General features: G+C 46.6%; 3 protein-coding genes and 1 non-coding gene across 6 annotated transcripts; 2 read left to right on the top strand and 2 right to left on the bottom strand.

The window, feature by feature from the left end:
• Positions 1-494: 494 nt before the first annotated feature.
• slc25a25a (solute carrier family 25 member 25a) lies at positions 495-4,368 on the bottom strand. Its single transcript, XM_037258151.1, has 10 exons — positions 4,207-4,368; positions 3,246-3,357; positions 3,086-3,173; positions 2,899-3,010; positions 2,052-2,210; positions 1,491-1,643; positions 1,301-1,408; positions 984-1,151; positions 762-906; positions 495-679 (listed from the first exon to the last, which is right to left on the bottom strand). The coding sequence occupies exons 1-10, from the start codon at positions 4,366-4,368 to the stop codon at positions 495-497; spliced, it is 1,392 nt and encodes a 463-aa protein (XP_037114046.1).
• Positions 4,369-5,914: 1,546 nt separating this feature from the next.
• Positions 5,915-5,986, bottom strand: trnae-cuc. Its single transcript has one exon. It is a non-coding gene; the product is annotated as a tRNA-Glu (tRNA).
• Positions 5,987-6,053: 67 nt separating this feature from the next.
• Positions 6,054-16,354, top strand: fam102aa (family with sequence similarity 102 member Aa). Its single transcript, XM_037258169.1, has 12 exons — positions 6,054-6,472; positions 6,577-6,887; positions 12,035-12,155; positions 12,267-12,296; positions 12,642-12,758; positions 12,834-12,880; positions 13,068-13,222; positions 13,541-13,645; positions 13,731-13,929; positions 14,632-14,753; positions 14,979-15,048; positions 15,110-16,354. The coding sequence occupies exons 2-12, from the start codon at positions 6,745-6,747 to the stop codon at positions 15,153-15,155; spliced, it is 1,155 nt and encodes a 384-aa protein (XP_037114064.1). The 5' UTR covers positions 6,054-6,472; positions 6,577-6,744; the 3' UTR covers positions 15,156-16,354.
• Positions 16,355-17,281: 927 nt separating this feature from the next.
• mapk1 (mitogen-activated protein kinase 1) lies at positions 17,282-25,771 on the top strand. 3 transcript variants are annotated; one of them, XM_037258173.1, is made up of 9 exons: positions 17,282-17,620; positions 20,883-21,065; positions 21,380-21,569; positions 21,631-21,747; positions 22,515-22,629; positions 22,717-22,848; positions 23,130-23,239; positions 23,314-23,440; positions 23,875-25,771. In XM_037258173.1, exons 1-8 carry the CDS (start codon positions 17,478-17,480, stop codon positions 23,428-23,430), a joined length of 1,107 nt encoding a protein of 368 aa, XP_037114068.1. In that variant the 5' UTR covers positions 17,282-17,477; the 3' UTR covers positions 23,431-23,440; positions 23,875-25,771. The 3 variants fall into 3 exon arrangements, with proteins under 3 accessions (XP_037114068.1, XP_037114071.1, XP_037114069.1); XM_037258176.1 differs by having other exon boundaries at positions 23,314-23,443; positions 23,878-25,771; XM_037258174.1 differs by having other exon boundaries at positions 23,314-23,447; positions 23,878-25,771.
• The last annotated feature ends 720 nt before the right edge of the window (positions 25,772-26,491 follow it).

The raw sequence follows: 26,491 nt of genomic DNA, 5'->3' as shown, positions 1-26,491 counted from the left end.
TTACCTGTAATAGCTGGGCTGCTGTGACATTCAAAGGCTTTAAAGTGCAATTAGTTGCTCATTTGTTTCTTTAGTCAAAGCCCTCGAAGAACCCCCCCCCCAAAAAAATCCTGAGGTGAACATTTGGACAATTCTCCAAATGACCGTTTTTCCACTCTTCATTAAGGCTTCTCTTTAAAAAGCACAATTTGGCTCTCTTGGACACACGCGTACACAGGGAGCGCTGAAGTCCCGCTCGACAATAAAAGAATAAATAGTGACTGGAAATAAATAGTGTGTGGCAGCAGAGAGCACAAACTGTGCAAAAACAGCTCACCCCGATCACAACGGCGCTTTGCCTCCCAACATTTGGTCCTCGGGTTGTGGTCGCTTATGCAACCGTAACAAATAGCAGCAGGCCAACGCGGGCCACCTCCTGTCTCTCTTGTGTCAGCTGACATTCACAGAATGAGATAGAGCTGCACACCTAACCCGCCGGGGTGGGTGGCTCGCGGTCAGCGAGAGGTGACCCCCAGCTGCGTCTTGATGTGCTCGTACACCACGTAGCTGATGCTGACGGCGGGGACGACTTTCAGGAAGTTGGGAGCCAGGCCCCGGTAGAGGCCCGCTGGACCCTCAGCCCGCAGGATCTGCCGGAAGAGCGCCGTCATGGTTGCTTGCTGGCCGCCGCCCGTTGCAGCTGCAAAAGGAGCAAGCGTCATTTGGGATTTCAGTCAGGCGCCTTTCCATGTCTAGACTTGAGACGAGTGCGCAGATCTCACCTTGCGCTTGCATGCGCGTCCTGACCAGAGCGAGCGGGTAGCTGGCGAGCTGGCCGCAGGTGCTGGACACTGTGCCGCAGGCCAGCAGCAGCAGGACACCGGCGTCGCTGGCGCCGTACTGCTGCAGGTAGCCGTTCTTCAGGGTCTGGTGGATAACGGGGCGATGCCAAGTTAGCGAGGGAACGGGGCCGTCCGGGGGGGTGAGCGGCGGCGCTTGCTCACCTCGTACACGGCCAGGTCGATGCCAGCGTATGGTATGATGCCCAGCATGTTGGGCACGTAACCCTTGTAGAACGCCGCCGGGCCTTCTCGCCGGAAGATCTGCTTGGCGCAGTCCGAGATGCTGGCGTACTGGCCCGTCTTTCTCAGAGCCAGGCGCGTTTTCAGCACCTAGAGATTTAATAAAAATAAAAAAAAAAGTAATTTGCACAGATTGCATTTTCTGAACACTACTTCAAAGATGTGGAGGAGTAGGCCGAAATACCGTCCGGGCCCTCATGAATTACAAAACCCCCCCTTCATCCGGTGATGGTGCTCACCTCCATGGGGTAGATGGCGCTCTGGGCGATGACTCCGGCCAGCGATCCGGCCACAAAGCGTTCAGAGATGCTCAACGTCTGCCTGTCGCTGCCGATCAGACGTTTGATCTGCGGCAAACGGGACAGAGATGTTAGCCGGCTCACGTTTCACGTACAGGCAGTCGCCATGCCGTCCTGCCCCGCAGCATACCTGCTCGTACGCCATGAACTTGAGGGCCGACTCGGGCGCGATTTTGATGATGTTGACGCCGTTTCCTCGCCACAGCGAGCGCACGCCACCCTCCTTGATCATCTGTGCCAGGCCGCTCATGATGCACATGTTGTTGCTTCTGGAGCCGTACACCTACAGGGACACCACTTCGTTAATAAACAAACTCCTTTGCCCAGCGAAAGGCTTGCTCATGATGTTAGCGTAAAACTGGTAGTTTTCAGTTTTCAATATGGAATGTTTAGTCTTCATGTCAAATTGTGACCAAAGTTGGACAAAGCGTTACGTGGGTAAAAGGTGAGCACGAGCGGCCAACTGGAGGCAGTCGACGCAAGCGAGGACCTTGGAGCCGGCCGGCAATGACGCAGGAAGGGTGGTGGCGGCAGGCCCGCTTGACCTCAGACTCTGTGCCCCTCACCCCCCGCTCCATTTAAATATTAACTCTTGTTTCATAGCTGGAGATAAAACCACGTTTGCTAACGCCAGGTCTGATAAGACGCTCCACTTTCCTCTGGAGTTACACAACGCCGGTGACCCCCTTACCTGCATCATGACTTTGACCCGGTCCAGAGGCGCCGTGCACGTCCTGGAAACTGCGCCGGCTCCGCCGCCTGCCACCAGGTGACGCCACCACATTCCACTCTGCTTCTCCTCCGTGCTGAAGTCGTCGGGGACGGTCAGGTTCTCGCCCACGTCAAAGATCTGCCCGTTACAAAACGAACACGGAGCTGTTGCTTTCTCTCAAACAAAGGTGAGGCTGTTCTTGCAGCACTTTTTCCCCTTCTTTCAAAGGGTTTCAACAATTGTGTGCCGCTACTTAATGGCCTAAAATGAAAGGACATCCAAAAAGAAATAAAGGAGCTCGATTTGAACCCCAAAAATGAAATAGCCGTGTCGGAGGCTGCTGAAAGTACCCAAATGTACTTCTGTTTAGTGTATTTCTGTTCAAGTGGACTTAGGTCACAGTGTGCAATCGCCATGTTGGCGTTGGCAACGCAGGGGACTCGTTGCAACGCCAGGTTCACCTAAAGGCCAAAGCGCGGCGCAATCAACCAGTAAGCCCGATGTGCCATTTAACAGGTTAAAAAAAATAAATAAATCCACTCGTTGCATAAGCAGCACCTGTGGGAGCTGCCGGCAGCTGCTCTTTGTGCCGGCGGCAACTTTTATGCCGTTACATAAGCGACACATAATCCGACCGGAGCTTAAGCGCTGACGCACAGGCCGGGTTCCTTCCCGGGGTTGTGCCTCCTAATTGGCCCATTTAGCCGAGACAGGAAGGTGCACTTTGGAGCCGATAATCATTCCTAAATAAACCGTGTGCTCAAGAACCGACCGAGAATGGAATGGCATGAGCGCTTGGTTGACTTTCCTGTGCTCAGCAACTCACCGTGGAGTGCTTCCAGTATAAGATGATCTCGGGGATGCTCTCCGTCTCCTCCGCCGTGGAGTACTTGCTCCATTCTTTACTGCTGATGGTTATGATGCCGTTCTTGTCCACGCTAAAACACCAAAATGAGCAAATTCAAGCCACGCACACAAAACGCATAGAAGAAATGTAGAATCCACTCGGTTACCTCCGAAGGGCTTTCTCGGCGAGATGATGTGAAATGTGCACACCGATGTCTTGCAGAGCCTGGATGAACTCCTTGCTGTCCACTCGGCCTTGAGAATGAAAAGAGGTTCATACGGGGACACGCGGAGGACAGGAGGTCTGACCACAACTGAGACACTCACCTGCATTCCTCTTGACCACCAGCTTCAGGTCTTTCTCATAGTCTCGCAGGTAGTGCACAAACTCCTCAAAGTCCAGCCGGTCATCGCACATGTCGGGCTCCCTCCTGGTCTTCTGCGGGTCAGTCGTGCACAGATTACCGACTGATGAAACGGATGCCCGTATCGAGTCATATCCCATTTTGCCCATTTAAAGTCAACCGTTGCCACCGTGACCCATAAATGCTGCCCCACGACTGCTCTATCTTTGACCCGAGAACCGCAGAGGCCGTCGGTAATCCCGTCTCAAACTAAAGCGAGAGCAGGTCACTGTCACTGACGTAACATCGTGACACCTGACCTGGCCTGATTTGTCAGGCGGTAATCAGCTGAACGCACAGGGCGGACAAATGTAAACTTTTAAGCGAGAAAGTCAGCTGCTGCTATGGCAAGCTTGTCCTCTAAAATATCTGGTATGAAAATTGCATGGAAATGCAACTTTTGAAGAGTCGGTACGACTTCAACTTTGCATACTATAAAAACAGTGCAGCATAAGAAAACAACAACACTAAGCTTCAGCGATTCCGCTTCAATCTATTTTAAAGGATCTCTGTGACGTCACGTGTGGCAATGAATGGGAAGTTCGCGGCGACTTCCTCGGAGAGGCGGACTCTACTGCATTTACCGAACGGGACAGCTAGCAACTAATTGCACTGTACACAAACACTTTTTGAATCGTTTAGTTATTAAAAATTGGATTTTCGGTGATCGGAAAACGTACAACGTCGTGGCAGCTGGAGCGCGCCGAGCTCTGCGGCCTACTCGTAAGGCTTTCGTGCTAGCTTGGCTAAGCTAAGCCGGCCGGCGCCCAGACAGATTCAATCAATGACGGTAAATCAAGTAGCTTTCTGACTTCTACGTATTATTCCAAGCTCTAGTGCGCGTAAATATCTCCACCATACAATTTGTGATATTATTTTCTTACTTTTCGCCATCGCTGATAGGTGGAAAACTCCTGAGACGGCAGGAACACGCTGAGTTTGTTGAAGAGCGAATTGAGTTCGGTCGGAAGTCCGTTCGATTCGAAGTAGTCCACCTCCACCGGGTCGGAGTTGGACACGGGGACATAAAGGCACAGGGCAAGCATGATTGGTTCCGTCAACTGCAAGTTAAACTCCAATAAATAAATAAATAGACGCGCGCAAGTTGCTCCTTCGCGGCGGACTATCGAAGTACTGGTTAGTCACGAGAAGCCGGCTTCTAAAGAATGTCGCGATGACCCTCCCCTTCCAGTTATAACCCTACGTCATTTTACTACTAGCCAATCGGAATGCTTGCTCATTGACAGGCTCGGCTTGAAGTTGCATAAGAATTGGGCTGTGGGGACCAATCCCATGCTCGTTTCTGTCCAGCGTGTCAAGGATGAACCAATCAGATGTGTCCTCTAACTCAAACGCCGCCAGAAGTGGCCGAGGTGACCAAATGGGCTGTTTAATCAATGTCAAGGCAAGAACCGCATAATGATTTAAAACAACACTATTCACACAAAGCTAGAGACATTTTCATTAAGACAAGTCTAGTATTAATTTATTAATTAGTACCCCTATCTATTTACCTTTATCAGATCTATTCGCTTCCTCTCTTTTGTTATTGTCGTGTACATGTTTATATTGTCTACATCTATCTATCTATCTATCTATCTATCTATCTATCTATCTATCTATCTATCTATCTATCTATCTATCTATCTATCTATCTATCTATCTATCTATCTATCTATCTATCTATCTATCTATCTATCTATCTATCTATCTATCTATCTATCTATCTATCTATCTATCTATCAAACTAATATTTCACATTGATGAAGACTATACACGTATTTGACAGCTGGGCCAGGACTTCTGGTCAATAAAAATATGCAAATAAGTATGAAAATGTTAACCGTTTTAAAATAAATAAATAAATAAATTAATTAATTAATTAATAAATAAATAATGAACATTTTTATTTGTTAGTCTATTTTGCAGACACTGTTATTTTTTACATTTAATCAATGATAAAAATACTATATATTTGCAATACTTGCGCACAGGTTAAACGTGTTAAGCCCTGCGACTCTTCCAAATGGTTGTGTTGATTCACGGCAAACATTTTGTCGTCGACGTTTCACTTGCGTCACACGTCGGTCGCACTTTAACCTGCGGAATCGCACAAACATCAAGATACAGGATGCAGGTGAGGGGAGATAGCGGGGGCAGCGTCTGTCATAACATGCTCTGTTATGACGCGCAAAAACATGATGAGACAAAAGTCACCAACAAGGTGTTCTTTTGGGGCCAATGCGTGAGTTAATGAATGACAAAATCCACGATAGTTAGCAGTGTTGTGGAGCACAAAACAAACATACATGGCGACCCTCCATGCAATAAACAGAATACATTGTATGGCTTAAAATACAGCGATAATCTGATGACTGGTCGAAAAGTGCCAGCGTGTGAAGTGTGAAGAAATGGAAACAAACTCTCGTTTATTTTTTACAAATATGTGAATAGATACAGGAGTAAGAATAGTGGGTAACATTTTTGTGGTAATCCGCGGATCCATAGTTGAGATTTAGTCTCGTATGATAAATATCAGCATGCTGAGATACCGTAGGGTCAGGCAACTTCTTTGAATCACAAAAAGATTTGTTCCCTGACCGGGAATCGAACCCGGGCCGCGGCGGTGAGAGCGCCGAATCCTAACCACTAGACCACCAGGGAATGTTATCGGTGCCGCCTAGGCGTTCAAATTTGTAACTACAACCTGCGTCAAAAATAGCATACAGGCGCCAGCCACTAAAGGACGCTGTTTTACCGCTTTGAGTCCGCGCTTTGATTACCTACACAAGCAAGTCTGAAAAGCTACATCAATACGCGGAAATTGTATCTTTTTTTCTTTGAAAAATAAAAGGTAGGAGATTCAATTATCGCGGTGTGTTTTTGAAGGATCAGAAAGAATTGAATTTTGGAGATTTAACCCACCAAAATATGTATAGTTTAGATGCGATTGTGTTCTTTGTTTTGCGACTTTGGTTGACACTGGTTTCTTATTTTGAAAGTAAATCCGAAAGGTCGTGCTTTGCTGAGTTAGATTGAACCGACCCCCACCCCCCTCACGCTGGCTGGATCGATCCTGTTCGACGACGGTGGGAAAGTTTTGGCTCATTTGTTTGGGAGAATCGTTCCCGGGGGTAGAAATGTCTCCAGGTTGGTCACTTTTCTCGACTCACGTTTATTGTTTTATTAAAATCCCGTGTGACTTTCAGTCCGCCTAATGTTGACTTTAACGCAGTCCTTTGGTTTGTTTTTAGATTTCTGCATTGACTCGTCGCCGAAGACGACGAAAGCAGAGGAGCGAGCGGCTCCTCGGCCAAATCTGGAATAAAACACTACCCACAGCACGAAGGTCCCTTCCGGGGCGGTTTGTAGTTTTGGAGGCTTTTCACGCGACCGAAGGCTCGACAAAGGATAGCGGCGGAATGGCCTTCTTCGCGAAAAAGAAGAAATTCAAGTTTCAGACGCATCTAACGCTGGAGGAGCTGAGTGCAGTGCCTTTCGTCAACGGGGTTCTCTTCTGCAAAGTTCGCCTGCTGGACGGAGACTTCGTCGCTTCCTCCTCCAGGTCACTTTTCATTTTGTTCACCTTTAAAAAACATATTGCTGTTGTTGTATTTTGTTGACGTAGTTTGCTGTCGAGCTGCTGCCGCCGGAAGCATTGCAACTCACACAAAGGTCGGGGTTTAAAATGAAGGCTGAGACACCGGACCGGGTTCGGGCTTCAAACCAAAGTAGGCCTGAACATTGAGCCACATTTAAACCGACGCAATGCAGCGCGCTCAAATTCAATCTAAATTACAATACTTCATTTCTGAAAGTCCTCGCGAAGGCGTCTTGAAACCCCCACTTTGAAACCTTGACTGCGGCTCGAACCGGCTTGAATTCCCGACCACGGCTTTTGAAACCATATCACCACATTGAAACCCGTCAAACTGGCGTAGGATCTTAAAGTAGGGTTTCAATCCAGGGTTGGAGTTTCCAAGTAGGATTTCAATACAGGTTTACGATTTCATCGGTGAGACTCGAGCAAAAAGTTGGTGTTAGTCGTTAAAGACGAGGTCGGGCTGTCGGAATTGGTTTTAAAGGAATTTGACAAATGAAGGAATCTGGTAACTTATCTAAAAGAAACAGCATCGTGTTGTGTTTTTTCAACTTGCAAAACGCCACTCCCCAAAAAGCACCACGATCGCCTCACCCACGTCCAAAACGGATTTCCTGAATGCTCTTCTTTTTGTCAGGCACCAAATGATCTTACTGCAGCCAACCGGCCACACCTTTGTGCCATTGCATCTTTGCACACGTTCAAAGCGCCATGATGCATCTCCCGTATCTCTTCATTGCATTCTCTTTTCGTTTTCACATGTCTCGGCACAAACACGAGAGCACGGATCGTACGTTTGACGCCAGGCCCTCCAGAAATGCGTGTTGGGACGACAAAAATATGCTATAATAGGAGCACAAAAACGCATGGCGGCCTCTTGCCGTTAGTGCGTGCGTGAATTTGCGTCTCCCACGTTCTGCAACGTCTCCAATAATGTTACACACCGCCTGCTTTTCTTTGACGACTTGTTGTTTGAGACCACTCCTCTACCCGGCCACGGATATGATCTGTCCGAGCGAGACCCTCTCAGCGTCCTCTTTCCACGCCCTGGATGTTACATAACCGATTATCATATTGAAAACCTCAAACAATTCTCTCTCTGTCTCTTACTCTTGCTTCCTCTCTCCTCCAATCAGCTTGGCACGTCAAGGCACGTTTTTTTACACCCCCCCCTGCACATCGGCCAATGTCCCTGTTCACTGACAACCCTACGCCGAGACTGTCAATCAAACCCAACCGTCTGTCAATCACTCGTGGACATTGAGACCCCCTCACATCGGGTTGTCACCTGGTCATGGGCTCCTTTGGCGCCTGTCAATTCGTCACTCGTCATTCCTGGCCACGGTCACGCCCCCTTTCGGGTATTTCCCGATAAAACTCTGCAACAGAGACGCGCATGCGCCGCCTGTTTCTGTCAATCAAACAGACACAGCCATCCAGCTGCAAATGGAGGAGACAAAACTGTAATTTTTTTTTTTTTTTTTAAACTTCATTTTCAGACCCGTACCCCATGGAAAGAAAGACAAACAAATTTTTATGAGCACGTAATCCGGGATTGAATGTGTAGACAAAAATGTCATTGGTTGTTGTTAATATGCACGCCCTTCCCAGCAGAGCCAAAGCTCGACTCGAACGCTACCGTGATTGAGAACGGCTGTCGTGAGGAAAAAAATGTTCCTCCGACCAGCAGCCAGCTTGAAAGGCTTTCCGAGTGGAATGTTGGCAATTTGAGCTGCTCCAAATGTCCTGCTTGTGTACGTCTTCCATGCGATGCCTTCTCCCGGGCCATTAACACGAATCACATGTCATGATGGCCAGAGAAAAAAGGCCTGCCCGAGAGGGCCAAAAGAGGATTGGGTGTGATTACGCAAATGATTTGTGCCGCACCGTGACCTCATCCAGACTCTTCAGCACACACATGTGTGAGAAGTTATCATGCAGGGATGTTTTCCGCACCCTCCTGCAGTGGCCGTGAACATTTGTTCAAAAAATGTTTGATATAGCGTCTTGGGAAAAGATGATAGAGTTCAGGTAGTAAACAGCAAATGGTTATGTCAAAAAGCCACAGTTGAGCCCCTTTGCTCATGTCACTCCCCCCAAAAAGAGCCCTTTTTCAGTTTTGTTTACTTTTATTTTTTAGCTTTAGTTTTTCTTTAGTTGTAGATGTCACAAAGAACATTGTAGCATCAAATCTTCTCTTCTTTTGGGGATGTTTGTTTTCTACCAAAGGCGTGTTTTCTCCGCTTTTTTGTCAGAAAGGGAAGAACAGAAAAGCTAGGAATAAACTTGCTTTTGGGTGAAAGCACCCTTGTTAGTTACGATGCTTATATTGTCACAGATGACTATCGGAAAGCCAATTTGAAAGACCCGTCAAAATGCCCCAAAACAGCTGGCTATATGAGGAGCTCTGCCAAAAAACAGAGTTGGGACGAAATGGGTTGCAAAAAATACAAAAAGCCAAAACTATGTAAACACACGCATGTCTGAAATACCAAATGGGTCAATTTGTCCAGCCTTCGTAGAGCAAAGCACGGGAACCCTGCTCCGACCAGAGGTTAGCCCGCAGCGACCGCTTTCCAGCAGCTGCTTCCTGTTTTCGGCTTGATTTTTGCCTCATTTGCATATCGTGCGTACGGGGGGTGCCGGCGCGCCATTTCTACAGTAAAGAAACATCTTGATTGAAACAAGATGAATTGTTGAAGGTCAAGACACGTGCGGGTGGATGCAGATGTCATTGTACTTGCTTTAGAAACAACAAAGCGTATATTCCAAAATGTTCATTAATAGCCAGATATATAGGATGTGAAATACTAAAAATATTCAATGAAAAAAACATTAGAAACTGATATAAAAGACCATCTATACAAAAATACAGCAGCATTTTAGTTCTATAGTTATATACTAGGGATGCACCGAAATAAAAATTCTTGGCCGAAACCGAAAACCAAAAATGAGGAAACCAAGGCCGAAAACCGAAACACCGAAAGAAATGATTATGTCAGTTATTAGAACCACAGCATTTATGGCTACATGTGTACTAACCACACTAAAATCAAGGCATTGCAATAAACCAGTTACAAAAGTATGAAAATATTTATTTAGCACTGACATTACAACAATGCACAATATAAATTAAAATTCAAAAATAAAATAAAATGTTTAACTTGACCCCACTCGTGTACATTAAATAATAATTTACAGGCTTATAACTGACTGGCCTGCTGAAAGACTGTAAAATTAAATATGTTCTCTTATAAAAACACAAAGTGCATAAGTCAAGTGCCTTTTACATTTTGTTCTGTGTGTACAACATAAAAGTGTATCAAAACAATGGTTACCATAGCCTTTATCAACAACAAATCCACCAAGAATTGTGGATGCACAAACTTAACTTGCCTTTTCAAAAACGTCCGCCACAGACGGAGTGGGCGTGCTCGGTGTCAGTTTCCTTTTCTGTGTCGCCTTCTTCTCATATTCAGAATGGCGATCGGGATGTTTGGATTTCAGGTGATGAATTAAACCCGACGTGGAGAAACATTTTGCAGATTGAAATTTCAGCATTGCATGTTTTGCAAATCGCTATCCGTGGGTCTTTCTCTGAGATAGTGAAATCAGTCCACACCGCAGACATGCTGGCTCTTATCCCGTTTTCCCGCGTGCTGGCTGCGCTGTTTGCTCACGTCATCACAAGTTTCGGCCGTGTTGTTTCGGTGATTTAGGTCTTTCGGCCAAAAACCGAAAATGCACTTTTGGGTCATTTTCGGCCGAAAATTTTCGGTGGCCGAATTTTCGGTGCATCCCTATTATATACCAATTTTATCACAGATTATTGGTCAAGAATAATTGCAAGATGGGGATGGAGAACTATCTCCTCGCTTTGTCTTTTCCAGCAGGAAAAAAAGTTCATTGCCCGGCTAAACCTTTCCATGCTTGTGTTTTGTTTTGACCCGAGCCGCCATCCTCGGGCCGGTTCCGACGTCACGACCGCTTCCTCTGTATTGCTGTATCTGACATTTCTTGTTTGTGTTTCTGCTCAGTGTGGATGATAACGACCCGCGTCCGCCTGTGTACTCTTGCTCGCGTTTGTTTAACCGCAACGTTTCGGGCGTTCGGAGCACAAGGCATTCTTAGAAATCTGTATCTGCCAAAAATGCAACAACCTGAGCTTTTCTCTAATCCAACTTGATTTGCCAGAATCCCCGTGCTGCATCCAGCTTTGATAAGTGTTTGGCTCCTGCCATTTCACTTGCAAATTTTTTCACATTTCATGTTTGGGTCCAGGGTTATTCTCAGCTGTTGGTTCTTGTTCTTTGTGTGTGTGTACACGCACGCACACACACGCATCAAACCCCACTAGTTTCATATGTGCATTCACTGAACCCCTCTTTAGTGACAAAAAATATATATATATTTTTTCAAATTCAAGACATCGATGTTTGTTACTGCTGCACAAAATGAGCCGTGCATGAACATCACCTTGTTCAAAGAACAAAACCAACACAGCAAACTACACACCTGCAAATCAGTGTGACTTCTGCTGTTGCCTTTGCGAGACCAGTTCAGATATGCGTCATCACAAATTTACACGATAAATCAGGTATGTTTGGACCTCCACAGTGGAGGCTCTGCCAAACCCCTGAGACAGACTCACCGAAACCCTAGGGTTCGATCGAACCCGGGTTAAGAACCACTGGTATAGGGTAAACATCCCAATTTCTTTGACCACGTCATCGTATTGCTGCAGAATATAGTTATATCTTCCTGTTGTCAGATTTTGAGTCCAGTCCCAAGGCAGCCATGTACAGCTCCAACTGCTGCAGGAAAGGCCGCCAATTGCTGTCCATTTTGCCGACAAGCTTCAGCCCCTCCGGTGGCCGCGGTGTCTCTCATTTCAATCGCACAACTTTACCATGCGTTGTTCATCTTTGTAAATGACCAAACTTTGTCTTGAACAACGAGCTTGCGCTCCAACTTTATTTTTCACACATTGTGACTTTTTGGTGAATCTGCCTACGGTAGACATGGCTGGCAAGTTTCATGCGGTTCCCCAATTTCCCGCTGCACGCCTTTATTTGCGACTTTCCATTAATCAAGCGTTTGCATGCGGGCAGGGAGGAGGTGCGTGAGAACTGCGTACGATGGAGGAAGAGGTTCTCCTTTGTGTCCAAGATGAGCGCAAACCCGCACACGGGCGTGCTGGACCCGTCCGTCTGCCGCGTGTCTGTGAGGAAGGTAAGTGAAGCGAGACAAAATGGCCGTCAATGTTCTACACGTTGTGTCCACCTCTAAGCCGCGAGCTCAAACGTGGGCTCATTTCGTGACTGTCCCCCCCCCCCTTTGCAGGAGCTGAAAGGCGGGAAAACGTATGCCAAGGTGAGAGACTCGCTGGCGCCGGGTGACCCCAGATACAGAAATAAAACATTTGCAGTTCCGGTGCTGAGCACCGCTTCCTGCGAGCGGCCACATTTAGACTTCCCTCCTTGGAAGTGAGGCTTCCTGGAAGAAAAACAGAAGCCGCTTCCGCCACAGCACAAAGAGGGAACGAGACGGCAGATTTCTTTATGCCATAAACGTTGTGCAAATTTTACATTTCAAGTTACCTTGCAAAACTCTTCCATCGCCAGCAAAACATCTCGAGCGTGAATCGATATCAAGCGTCTTCCCGCGCGTGCTCCTATCACGCCCGCTCGTGACATCCGTCTGTCCGTCCGTCCCCAGCTGGGCTTCGCAGACCTCAACATGGCCGAATTTGCCGGCTCGGGTTCCACGGTGCGCTGCTGCCTGCTGGAGGGCTACGACACCAAGAACCGACGGCAGGACAATTCCATTCTCAAGGTGAGCATGGCTCGCCCATCTCTGCTGAAAGCCTCGCCAACTTTTTTTTTTTTTTTCTTTTTTTTTCTCTCGCAGGTAATCATTGGGATGACCCTCCTTTCTGGCGACCCCTGTTTTAAAACGTGAGTTGTTCTTTTCTTTGTTTCCAAAGAAAACAATGACATCTCTCGTCCTCCTGTGAAGTCCAGCTTCCTCATTGACTTTTGCTAGATTGTTTAGCTCTCGTGATATTGATACTCTTCCGTAGCAGACCCATGCATGATATCTTTATCGTTGGGGCTTGGGCTCGTGCATTCTGACTTCCTTTAGTCCAGCTGGCACGGCCAAAAGCGTCTCGGTGCCGCGACGTGAGCACGCCTTGCAGCCGGACTGCAAGGGGGAAGGAACCAAGGCGGAACCAGGGCCACCCGGAGGGATTTCCCTGAGCCGAACGCCCAAACATCGGCCCTCCCTCGTTGGCTCAGGTACGCGTCCAATTAGATTTAAAGGGGCGACATTTTTAGATGACAAAAATCTCCAGTGCAAGTTTAGTAGTCAACAAAATGCTCCCAGCCTTTTCACAAAACACAACTTTCATCACCAACATTTTCAAGCTCCAAAAATAACGTCAGTCCACAATTCAATAACAAAAATCAGAATTTAGTTAGCAAACATTTTGAAAGCTCAGCTACAAAATAATTGTTTGATCAAATTTTGAATAAAAAAACCCAACTTGCATTTGTAGATAAGTACAAAGGTTTTGTCTAAGATTCCAAAAAGGTGTGTGCTTTTGTTGCGCTCAGGTTTTCCGGAAGACCCTGAAGGTAACGCGTGCCTTCCCGGAGAACTTTTCCAATCGGGACATTCTCGCAACTCCAGCTACGCCAGCCAGCACAGCAAAATCTCTGGTTTGTTTTTCTTCCCAGACGCGACGAGCCTTGCACCTAGCTTCAGCTGACCCCCCCCTCGCCGTGTCTCTCCCGTGTCCCACAGGCTACAGCACGGAGCATTCCTGCTCGTCCAGCCTGTCGGACTTGACGCACCGCAGGAACACCTCCACCGGCAGCAGCGCGTCGGGGGGTCCGGTGGGCTTTGTCGCAGACGCCCTCGCCGATGGAGAAAGAGACGCTGGGCGCCCGGACAGACCGCCGCGACCTCCCAGGCCGCTCCTGCCTACCAACAGACCCCCCAGGTACAAGGCCACAATTGTAGATGTCGAAAGTGGCCCAAAGAATTGCATATGGTCAATTGAAATGGTTTATTGATCTATTTATTTTTTTAATGATCAGAACCGCAGGCCCGTTTTTATGATTTTTTAAAAATTTGTAAACATGAATTTGGATCAAAATCTTGAGCATAGATTGAGCTAACAGCACACATTGACTTAAGGTTGAACTTGACGCGGGACTAAAAAAAAACCTTTGACCACAAATCTTGTGAGCAAAATATCTGCATGAATTTTGATCAAAAAACGCAAATTTAGATGACAAGATAATGTTAAGCCCCAATTTACATGAGAAAAGGAAACCTAAAAGCCCAAATGTTGCTAAAAATGTCGCCGAAGCGTGCTCATCGTGTGCTTGCCGTACCTCGCTCGAGTGCCTCTCAAAAGGGTCGCAGTTGGCTTGTTAAACTTTTTGTCCGGCGCTCTTATATTGAGGCGTGCATACTCTTTTTGCTGTCTTTCAATATAATTACATTTGTGACTGTTTACACCTATTACGCAATCATGTTGGTCATCACCGTGCCACTTGTGGCGCTCACCACAGCGAGTGCAAACCAAACAGCACTTTAAAAAAAGAAAAAAAGAAAATTCAAAGAACAAAAATCATGTCTTGATAACAAGCAATGTGTCCCAACCCAATCGATCTGCAAAGTTGTGTGTGACTTTCAGGAGGAAACAGGACTCTGTGGAGAGTCAGCCATCTTGGGTGAACGACACACGCATGGACGCCGACGACATTGTAGAGAAGATTGTCCAGAGCCAAAACTTTGAGGACGTCAGCAACACTGAAGGTCTTCACAAATGCTATTCATGTTTAATAAAATAAATCTTTGATGCAAGATATAATCCAACCCGGGCTCTTTTCTTAAATAGTTGAATTAAAATGTTTGTAAACATAACATGTAGAATTGTTTTAATAATACATTGATTAAAATGGGATGGATCGCAATGTGCCTGTAGCTATGATGTCTTCTTTAGCACTAAGCTAACGTAGCATCTGTTGTCACATCCCGCAGACAGCAACCTGCGTCTGTTCGTCAACCGAGACGGCAGCACGGCGCTCGGCGCCATTCGACTGGGTAACAGGTGAGCGCGTCTCCGTCTTGTGTCTTTGGAAGAACTCTGACCACTCGCTGTGTCCCCTCAGGGTGCCGGCCGGCGGCTATGAGCCAGTGGTCATCGAGAGCCGCTAGATGGGAGGGATTTTTTTTTTTTGCCCCCTGCCGGCTTCAGCTGGTCTGACGATTGCGCAGGGGGAAAGACAGCAGTTTGCACTTTAACTGCAGGTGGACGTCTCATTTCAGACACTGAGATCCTCGCGGCGTCCTCGGCGTCGCCACCATCAGCAAAATGGAGCGCGGGCTGGCAACATTGAGTGTCCACACAACTGAATCAAATATCGATGTCACGAGTGGGGCGCGACCGATTAATCGTCCGGCTGATGTTAGCGCTTTTTGAACGCCACCCAAAAAATTTGCTTGTTTTAATCATCATATATTTCTCATTTTTTGCAGGTTAACACGTTTCAACATACAACAATGATAAGCCCATTCAAACATTGCCCTCCCCCCAAATTGGCAAAAATCAGCCATTTTTTTCTCTGTTGTAAAGTTCTCCAAATTTGAAAGTATTGTAAAACATTCACATTTTATTTGATTTGCATTTTTATTCAGATTTTATTCACGTTCTGTGCTATTTGGAGCCCGTGAGCCCGATGCGTCTTTGCCTCTGGCAAGGATGCCAATGACGGCCAGGAACTCGGGGCATCCACCCCCCACATCCTTGAAAATTGTTTGTTGATTTTCATGCTGTGGTCACTCTGCTGCCCCCTGTTGGAGCAACCAGTGTTTACAGTCAACACAGTTCACAAAAAGCTTGAGAAATGGCAAGGAAATGTTTACAAACAGCTGGCTGCTTGCAGCTTTTTCTTTCTTGTCATTTGTTTTGTTCATCTGTAGGATTTTTTCAATGCTTACCAGCAAAATAGTGGCAATTAGTCCTGTTTTTCTTCCCCCCACAAAATGTTTGATTGTCACACTACTTTTTTGTTGTCTAGAAATTCACCCGCATTGTTTGATGTAGTTGACGTTTTGGGGGATGAACCACTAATTTGTCTGGTTGACACCACCTATTATTCTTGTTATACTTGTACTCTCTCTTTTTTTAAAGCATTTGTTTGTATTTTTTGTCCATTTATTCTATGACGGTTTTTGTCCGGAGAATGGATGTTCTAAGCTGTGCACACAACTCACCTTCCCTCTGTTTTGTTTTTTCCACTATTAGAAATTCATACAAGAGTATTACCATACCATAACAAAGATAGTATTCACCCAAAGGTACCGAGCATCACCTTTGTAACACATCTAAAGAATAAAAATCCACTCTATTACTTATGTATGGAGTTTTTAATTGTAAATGAATAATCATGGTAAATTTTCATCATTTCAGAGTTTTCCAACTTCCAAGGTGTCTTTAGCCGCTTGGAAATGGAGAATGATCTTCACCCAGCCGAGCAGTCAAGTCATGGCCAGAGAAACACGGGCAAGGGCAGACAACTATGTACAGAACCTGACCAGCAGAGAGCAGTGATAACCAATATTATTTTCACAAATGCATTTTAATATATACAAGTAAAGGTTGTTCTCGCCAGGAGCTCACAATGTGACTAGTACATTTGATATATTCCATATACTACCAATATTATATATCATTAACCTAATATAGCACAGTTGCTATAGTCATTATTTTGAATGTGTGTGTGTGTGTGTGTGTGTGTAAATTGTCAGTCATCCAAAGGAACTGGAATGCTTTAATTGAATTTGTTGTTTTGAGAAAACGCTGATCAATGACTTTCGCAATTACCGTAGAAGGCCAACAATATGCATGATGTGAATGGATGTCTCGTGCACGCTGCAGTGGCGTCAATAAATGCAAGCCGAAGTTTACTCACAAGGCTCCGCTTGACTCTTAAAGTCTGTTGACACGACGGCCGGAAAAACTAAATGACATCTAATTGCTGCAGTCGACACTTATAACACATCAGAGGTGCTTTCTGTAAAGCCGGTGTCGGGGCAGTCAACAAAGGACATGATACAGTATTTGCTTATTTTATTGATCTTAACTATGCATTGATAGATGCCTGCACCCTCTGTAGTTGAGTAAATCAATGCCCAACACGACAATGGATTGTCAATTTTTTTATAGTGTTTTTCCCACGCTGCAGAATCGACAGGTCGTCCAGAAGCAGGAAAAGGAGGTGTGGGGGGGGAATGGAGTGGGTCACGTGACCGTGGTTATTTCCTGCTGCACTCACTCGCGTTGCCCGGCCCCCCACCACTCCATCGCAACTCCTCAGCGGCGCTGTGTGCACTCCTCCTCGGACTCGCTCACACGCTCGCCCCCCAAGGCCTCGGTGGAGCGCCACACGGACTCAAAAATCATCCGTTTCCTCATCCTTTTTGGTTTAAACTAAGTCGGAGGGATAGAAAAGAACAAGAAGCCCACCTGTGCTCATTATGGCGACAGCGGCGGTGTCAGCCCCGGCCGGTGGCCCCAGCCCCGGCCCGGGGACCGAGCTGGTGCGCGGGCAGGCGTTCGACGTCGGTCCTCGGTACAGCAATCTGTCCTACATCGGCGAAGGAGCCTACGGCATGGTGTGGTGAGTGAAGCTGCGCACCCCGAAGCCACCTTACATACGTCAAGAAGCCGTTTTCGCCGGAACACACCTCCGGTTAGCCCGTTAGTATAGCCACGCGGCTAAATGCTATGTTTGGTTTGCTAGCCGCCGCTGCTATCGCGTCAAATCTCGTCTAATTAAACGATTCTTTCCGTCACATGACATGAATTTTGCGTCGCTTCTATATTTACCTGGACATAGCGACAAATGTATCAATTCAAATCACTAAAATTGAACGCGTTTTATTTTAACACTTCGAGCAATCAACAGATTTCCTTGTTGAGAAAAAAAGTGATTTAATCGCTGCCGCTCAGTACGCACACGCATATCTATCTATCTATCTATCTATCTATCTATCTATCTATCTATCTATCTATCTATCTATCTATCTAATATTGTTGCCAGGTAAAATCAAACATTTTTACTTGTATACATGAAAGTATATCAGAAATCAATACAAGTGGATTGAACGTTGGTATTATCCACTTTTATGATTTTAAGTATAAGAGAAAGGTGCAATATGTCTTTGCAGTGTTCTATATCATTTCCTTTTCACTAATTTGTTAAATTTCCTGTGTGTGTGTGTGTGTACTGCGCGGCCATGTTTTGAGTGTAAGCGGTGCACACCAGCTTCAGAAGCTGCCAAAATATTCTTTAAAAATCGAGTCAAATCAGCTTAATCGAGTTTGAGTTTAATCAGCAGATTTAAAAAAAAAAAAAAAAAAAAAAAAAAAAAAAAAACTGATAAAATAACTTATAGAATAATTACAATAAAGTAATGACCCTCAAGGAGAACATTTGTCTGTTTTAGGGGGAAACGGATTCGTCGGGTGCTTTTTTTAATTTTTATTGTTTTGTTTTTTCCACATTACATTTGCTCTAAGCATCCAAAACGATTGAATCAATGATAAAAATGTTGACAATTTTCTTAAAGTGCCTTTTTTTTACCTTTCCACCTCTCTTTGCTATCGTAAAGAAAGACAAAGACAGGTAAAGACCCAATGATTGTCACACACATATCCGAGTGTGGTGAAATTTGTCTCCGCATTTAACCCATCCCGGAAGGGAGCAGTGAGCAGCAGCGGTGCCGCGCCCGGGAATCACTTGGTGATCTAACCCTCCAATTTCAACCCTTAATGCTGAGTGCCAAGCAGGGAAGCAATGGGTCCCATTTTTATAGTCTTTGGTATGACCCGGCTGGGGTTTGAACCCACAACCTTCCAGTCTCAGGGCGAACACTCTACCACTAGGCCACTCGTGATGCACGATATTGTTTTATGATCCGTTGTCGACTGGATCAAATCTTGGTATCGACGCTGTAACGTCGCTCGTAACATAATTTTCATGGAGTGAAAAGGAGCAGCCGGATTACGCAATGGCAACAAGTCCCTTGTGACAAAACAGGGCAAGATTGTTAAAGGCGTTGAACAGCCATCCGAAATGATCCTAAAGTCCAAGTGCCGACGCGCGGCACCCCTGCCATCATCTTGAACCGCCTCGTCTCCGTGGCAACCAATCTACCAGTGACATGGTTAGCCCCCCCCCCCCCCCCCCTCGTGGCCAATGACAAGAGACTGAGGAGGAGACTGCGTGAACATTCATACGCGTTATCTGGACTTTTACGGTGGTGACGAGAAGGTGGCAAGGGACTACGTTTGCCACAACAAAGTCAACCCACTTGAACGTAAAGCACAAAGTCTGTCTACGATATCCTCGACTCCAACATGCAGTAGCCACGAGATGGTGCCAAATAACTGCTTTTGTCTGAGTGGAGCTCCTCAGCTTGGTTGAAATGCTTCTTCGGCACCAAGGTGCCAGCGAAGAGTGGCAAAGCACTGCAAACAAATTCGCTTTACTCCCTTCAACATAATTGCTCGCTACTGCACGTGGCTATTCGGGTTTTGCCGGTTCATTTCATGGATGCGTCGTCTTGTGCAGCGTTCAAAGCCTCTGCACGGCATTGGACTACTCGGTGTCCCTTTGTTGCCTCTGATCTACCCACCCCCCCCCCCCGCCTCCATTTCGCATGGTAACAGTGTCATTACATAACGCGACGCCAAATGCGGCGCGAAACCTTTGCATTCCCGTCTCCATGGCAACACTGCAGCAGACTAAGCAGGAAATTTCACGGGACTGTCGTCGTTGCTGGGCCGGAATATTGTGAAGGGAACATTGTCAGAACGTCCGAGTTGCTTGGTGTCTGAATAACATGCATTTGTTTGCATCCATGACATTCCAGTTGCGCTCCGCCCAAAAAATTTGTTTCAAATCTTGTGATTATCATTGTGATTATCTTTATCTTACGTTGTGTTAATGTGGGAAAAAAATGGCCAAATTAGAAAAGGGGTAATATCCCGATGAATCGGTTGGATGTTAGAGAGCAAAAGTTGTGTTTTGCCGCCATCAGGTGTATCATTTGCAAGGCAACGATTTCACTTTTTGCGTCACCGCTCGATGCCTAGCCTCCGACAACGTACATTGTGGCGCACGCCGCGGACACCTCAACGTCCACTGAAATGCATTTGTTAGTTTGTGTGTCAGATTAGTTTGAATTCATCAGCTCATAACTCCGCTTAAGAGATGAACGTGTTAACACCATGCGGAGTGCAGCACACACGGCCGTCAGAATCTTGCAGCTCTGCCTCCCACGTGCGTGCTCACACACACACACACACACACACACACACACACACACACACACACACACACACACACACACACACACACACACACAGGCGCACATTCTTCAGAGCCAAGTGGAAAGGAAGGTCAGTCACATTTCCTTGGCAGAAGGCTGGCATGCCGCTGTTTACATTGGGTTGTCACCATGGCAACTGCTTTTCTTCTGTTACACAATGTGGGCGTTCTTTGCTCTCCATAGCGTAAAAAAAAAAAAAAAACTACACAACCGGGGTGGGGGGCACACACCAGTTTGTCGCTGTTGATATTGCGCATTTACACACGTTTCAGGTCACCCTGGAAGACCGATAAAAATGAGACGTAGCGAAGCACAATTATTTGACCGGGCAAGCTTTTAGTTTGTTGTGCGGCTCCTTTGTCAAACTGTACAAAAATACAAGATGTCGACTGAAAGTGAGGTCAAGCTGCCCTTGTCTTGGGCTCGCATTGCGAACGGAACTTAACCGAAGTCCCCAAACGAGGGAGCCGCGCCCTCGAGGGGCACGCGGGCCTCACGGCCCGGTGACGTCGCTTCCGCTCCACGCCATTAACGATTTTTCCGCAGCTCGGCGTACGACCGTGACAACAAGCTTCGCGTGGCCATCAAGAAGATCAGCCCCTTCGAGCATCAGACGTACTGCCAGCGCACGCTGCGCGAGATCAAGATCCTGCTGCGCTTCAAGCACGAGAACATCATCGGAATCAACGACATCATACGCACGCCCACCATCGACCAGATGAAAGATGTGTATCCTTGACCCGCTACTTTCCACACCCCCTTGTTTGTATCGCTCAATTCATCAAATAATCCGATACAGAAAAGTATTAGGACAGGAATGGGTGAATATTCGCTGCTGCGAGTATTTTGACAATTTGAAGTCAAACGAGTTGTCCAAAGAACAAATGGGACGGCTCCTCCTTCTGGATGGCTCCCTCCCCCATCCTGAAGGATGAGCCCAATGGGAAATCGCTCGCGGGTCTTGGCAGATGACTCAAAAGCCAACTTGGCCTGAATGGTGATTTATTGGCTTTTGCCGAGGCTTCCTCAACGACGTCTCTCAGCTACATCGTGCAGGACCTGATGGAGACGGACCTGTACAAGCTACTGAAGACGCAGCACCTGAGCAACGACCACATCTGCTACTTCCTCTACCAGATCCTGCGAGGCCTCAAGTATATCCACTCGGCCAACGTCCTGCACCGCGACCTCAAGCCCTCCAACCTCCTGCTCAACACCACCTGCGATCTCAAGGTAGGGCCCACTGTCTTCTGCCGCCATTTTTTGCATCCTCCTCACCCCGCCCGCCCCTCAGATCTGCGACTTCGGTCTGGCCCGCGTGGCCGACCCGGACCACGACCACACGGGCTTCCTGACGGAGTACGTGGCCACGCGCTGGTACCGAGCGCCCGAGATCATGCTCAACTCCAAGGTACGCGCTCGTTTCCGATTGAACTGGGAGGAAAGGTGAAAATGGACTTTGGCAAATCTCGTCCACACATTGTGGCAAAAGGTGGCTAGAACCTGCATGCACACGTGGGAGTTCTTCTGCCTGACACCCAGCAAGGCCACCGGAGCAATCGTTTCATATTCATTTTTCCCTTTGCGCTGACTAAGAAAGGTCCTTCAGTCCGCTTGTTTGGTCCGGAACAAAGGCGGACTTAATATTTTTTGTTTGGTGCGGTTCCTATTCAGACTGTACATTTTGCAAGTGAAGTATACACATCACGCTTGTGGCGATCTGCGCTCTAATTGGACCGCAATGACCAGGGCGGCACACAGAGCACAGACCCGTACATGGTGGAAAACATGCGAGCCCTACGCGCTGCATTCCCGCTCTGCATATTTGTGCTGTTGGTTGAGATCCACGCTGTTTGTATTCACACCTGAAGCGAACCGCACCAGGGTTTGTTTGGAAACGAACCGAGACCACTTGACAGTCGGGTCTGAATACACCCTGATGGACTTTTGAGAAACAAGGAAATGCACTGACGCGTCTTGCCCAAAGTGCTGCCTCTATCGCAGACAAAATGCGCTGGCTTTCTTGAAATGGCTCCGTCGTCAATAAAATATCTAAAAAGATATGAAGCACGTACATGTGCATGACATGTTTCCGTCAATCCTAGTCCATTGCACACATCTGACGTCTTTTTTCCAACTGACCTGGCTCATCTGTCCTGCATTGGGCATGACTTTCAGGGCTACACCAAGTCTATCGACATCTGGTCGGTAGGCTGCATCTTGGCTGAGATGTTGTCCAACCGGCCCATCTTTCCCGGGAAGCACTACCTGGATCAGCTCAACCACATTCTGGGTCAGCCCAATATTTTGTTTCCTTGCTTAGCCTTCGTCTCCATGTCTTCTCCTTTATCCTAACACAAATCTTCTTGTCGTCCTTCAGGTATCCTGGGCTCGCCCTCTCAGGAGGACCTCAACTGCATCATCAACATCAAAGCCAGGAACTATTTGCTTTCTCTGCCGCTGCGCTGCAAAGTACCCTGGAACCGCCTCTTCCCCAACGCTGATGCCAAAGGTCTGACAGAACACACAGAGGGATGCAAAAGTCCTCAACGGGCTGCCTCACCATAGCAGGAGACTTGGTTTTCTTTGACTGCTTTGTGCCATTCACGCTGAATGGTGGCCGTTGATTATTTTAACTGTGTCGTTGTGCGACTTACTTAATTCCTGTTGCGTTGCTGACGGCATTTTGCACAGAGCTGCGGCTGGTCTCAAGCGCGCTTGTGATTGCTCTGGCTCCCTCTTGTGGACAGTTGGCTTTATTGCAATTGTTTTTGTGCTGTCTTTTAATGTCAGCGTTGGATCTGCTGGACAAAATGCTGACCTTCAACCCCCACAAGCGGATTGAGGTGGAGGAGGCCCTGGCACACCCTTACTTGGAGCAATACTACGACCCCACCGACGAGGTGAGTGACGGACGCCTCGCAGGACGAACGGTAAGCGTTCACTCCCCGGTGTTGACGTTGGCGTTTGGCCACAGCCCGTGGCGGAGGCGCCGTTTAAGTTTGACATGGAGCTGGACGACCTCCCCAAGGAGACTCTGAAGGAGCTCATCTTTGAGGAGACAGCACGCTTCCAGCCCGGGTTCCGGTCCTAACGCTTCACGCCAGCCAGGTCAGGAAATGGCTTTGGAATGCCTTGCAGCAAGGCTACGCAATGGCTGAGCAATGCTCCTCACAGCACAATAGTCTCACCGTTTTTGTAAATGACCACAATGGTATTTTTTTAAAGCTATTTTCAAATGTGACACGATCTACATTGAATCATCAAAACATGCATATACCAACCAAATACACATTTTTAATATTAATAAAAGAAACAAGTAAAGCCAGTTCAATACATATACAACCAAGTCTTTTTGCCACACAACACTTAAAAAGGTCCCTAAAATGACATTGTCAAATCCTATGAACCTTGAAGGCAGCATCTCAATCGACCTCGGGCAGGTGGACATTTTCATGTGGTGCAAAATGATGTTGCTTTGGATCACTAGGAATGAAAAGAGTAACACTGCTCTTTGTTTTTGTTTTTTTTCATCCTGCAGATGATTCCTCACCGCTGCCCCGCCCCTCCACACTGTTATCGCTGTGTTTTTGTTTTATTACTTCCGGTTTTGCTTCCCAAAATTTTTGGCTGTCGCTCATCAAGTCCACTTTGCTCAGGAATGGCGTCATGAATCAATCAGTTTGTCGTTCCGGGATGTGGGAGACTGGGTTTTGGGGGCTCGGCTTTTGGGGATCCATCGCAGCTTGGGTTTTTTTTTTTTTTTTTCCTCCACCCACACTTCCTTTTAAAAGGCTTATTTTTGGATTGTCATCTGCACATCACGCAGCCCCCCCCCCCCCCCCCCCCCCCAAAAAAGAGCCATTTATGCAAAGAGTCGACATTATCAGCCAGAAAAAAAGCCATGGTTCTGATGGTTCTCATACAGAATCATCCTTTTCTTGTACATGAAGCTTCTGCTTAGCCTCTGTGGGTTAGCACGGAATGGTCCTAATGTGTTTGGAAGGGAAAAGAAAAACACACCCCATAGTTTATCCTTTCTAAATAGTCCAACATATGTTCAGGTTGGGAAACGGACTCTATTTTCCTTGCGTGTGCGTACATGCCCTGCTGAGAAGACAAGTGTGTGCCCCTTCTGCATGACTGTTAGCAGCTGTGTATAGAAAGAGCGTGTCGAGTGCCACGCGGGCCTTCACCATTTCGCCTCCAACAAGGTGCTTCAGTGGCCTCACTTTAACACCCCCCTCCCCCCCCCCCCCCCCGTCCGCTAATTACGGCACGAAAACTGTTGAAGCAAAGGGAAAAAAAGTCCAGCTCTGCTCCATTTCTTTTTTTTTTTTTTTTTTTATACGGCACTTTAAACTGGCAGCTACACAACTAACTGTGCGAGTATAGTTTGAGGACTGTCGCAAATGCAGGATATAAACTCCAAAGGCCGTAGGTTCTGTTCAATATTTAAAAGTAGGGCTTCAAATTAGCTGCTTTCTCAGGATGGCTTGGGATGCTGTTTTTTTCCTCACAGCCATGAACGCAGCACCATCCTCAGTTTGCTCAATAGTAGTTTAGTGTCCTTCGAGAAATCAAGCAAGTTGAATCCAAACAAATTTGAGTCACATTTTTTGGGGGGGCGGGTCAACACTCTCGAAATTGAGCCCCTGAGAACTAGAGTGGACTGACCCAAAGTTTGATATTTTGCCAACGTTTTGAAATGACCCAAGTGGAGTTAGCCAAATCTGTGTGGCTCAATTAGCCCGCAGCTAATTAGTAGCAGTTCTTGTGGCTAATCTACCTGGAAACCTTTTCTTGCAAATAAAGCTTGCAAGGGCTTGTTGGCGCTAATTTATTTGGTATTCCGCTTCCCCAAAAACACAAACGCAGCAGAAAGACTAACAATCTGCATTGTGACCACATTCACTTTGATCTAGCTGGCAGCTAGACAGCGAACTAGCTAGCCGGCTTTATTGGTATTATTCGGTTTGTAATGCTGCTTTCGTTCCAAACACGAATGTAGCAACCTAGCATATTTGTTTTTAGAGGTGCTGGTTTTACCCCAAATGAACTCAACTTTGTTGACAATACACATGTGGTATCAGCTGACAGCTAACTAGCTAGCCTGCAGGCGATCCTTGTTACTAATCTGTTTTGCACAGCATTAGATTTAGATTTTTTTCCCCACCCTTCACAAATTGCAAATGCAGCACAAAGACGCTATTTAATTTTGTATTTTGGTTGTCATTTTACCCCAAACATAAACGAGATCAACAGAGTCTTATCTGACAACATACTTGGAGTAACATGCCAGCCTGCGAGCGCTCCATGTCGCTAATCTCCTAACTTTTTACAAATAGCTTCAATCAAATAGGTATGGCCTAGCCATTAATGAAAGGAAACAGTTGACTTGAACTGGTTTTGTACTTTGTTAGCAGAGTAGATATATATATAAAAAAGTCAACTACTCTTGTGGCAGCGGCGGCCTGTAGGTGTGTATTTTGGGGGGGTGGGGGGGGGGGGCGATCAAAGGCACCGGGAAGCAGCAGCGTTGGAACGGTTTGTGTGCTGATCAGCGCTTGTGCTCCGTTCTTTTGTCTGTTTGTGCCTTCTTTGAAAATTCCATGTGCAGCTTCTGATGTGATCAATCAAAGAAAAAAAGTGAGCTTTGTACATTTGAAAAGATTTGTTGCCACTCCTGTGTGTGTGTGTGTGTGTGTGTGCGCGCGCGCGCGCGTGTGTGCGCGCGCGCGCAGGTTTGTGTGTATGCTTGCGCGGTTTGTGAAGAAAAACATCTATTTTATTTTTTTCCTCCCTTTTTGTGCAGATATTTTTATTGTCCAATGAGTGTTTTGATTCTATCAGAAACTAAATGATCTCGTTGCCTCACCATGTTTTGATTGTTTGTGAAGAAAGATAAAGATTTAAAAAAAAAAAAAAAAGGTCCCACTATTGTTTTAAAGGTGCGTCCGCCTCAAATTTTCCATGGTTTTGTTTTTGTTTCTTGGGTCAGTTTTATTTTGCTACTGTGTGAAGAATTTCGCTTTTATTGTTGAAGACTGTTTTTAAAAAGTGAATTATTCAATGTTTTTTGGAAGCCAGGAAAAAGAAAACCACAAAGAAAATTAAACACTATTGAAGAGACTGGACCACACAATCAACATGTA

This window comes from Syngnathus acus, chromosome 9, assembly GCF_901709675.1.
Source record: "Syngnathus acus chromosome 9, fSynAcu1.2, whole genome shotgun sequence".
Taxonomy (NCBI): domain Eukaryota; kingdom Metazoa; phylum Chordata; class Actinopteri; order Syngnathiformes; family Syngnathidae; genus Syngnathus; species Syngnathus acus.
The sequence above is the reverse complement of the archived record's forward strand: the minus strand, read 5'-3'. Positions and strand labels throughout refer to the sequence as shown.

Excerpts from the sequence above, each read along its gene's own strand:
- slc25a25a (XM_037258151.1), bottom strand. The coding sequence starts at position 4,368 with ATGCTTGCCCTGTGCCTTTATGTCCCCGTGTCCAACTCCGACCCGGTG. Across the intron at positions 2,211-2,898 it reads TATACTGGAAGCACTCCACG|ATCTTTGACGTGGGCGAGAA; the intron begins GTGAGTTGCTGA and ends TGTAACGGGCAG. Across the intron at positions 680-761 it reads GACGCGCATGCAAGCGCAAG|CTGCAACGGGCGGCGGCCAG; the intron begins GTGAGATCTGCG and ends CTCCTTTTGCAG.
- fam102aa (XM_037258169.1), top strand. The coding sequence starts at position 6,745 with ATGGCCTTCTTCGCGAAAAAGAAGAAATTCAAGTTTCAGACGCATCTA. Across the intron at positions 13,646-13,730 it reads CCAGCACAGCAAAATCTCTG|GCTACAGCACGGAGCATTCC; the intron begins GTTTGTTTTTCT and ends CGTGTCCCACAG. Across the intron at positions 13,930-14,631 it reads CCTACCAACAGACCCCCCAG|GAGGAAACAGGACTCTGTGG; the intron begins GTACAAGGCCAC and ends TGTGACTTTCAG.
- mapk1 (XM_037258173.1), top strand. The coding sequence starts at position 17,478 with ATGGCGACAGCGGCGGTGTCAGCCCCGGCCGGTGGCCCCAGCCCCGGC. Across the intron at positions 17,621-20,882 it reads GGAGCCTACGGCATGGTGTG|CTCGGCGTACGACCGTGACA; the intron begins GTGAGTGAAGCT and ends ATTTTTCCGCAG. Across the intron at positions 22,849-23,129 it reads CCCCAACGCTGATGCCAAAG|CGTTGGATCTGCTGGACAAA; the intron begins GTCTGACAGAAC and ends TTTTAATGTCAG.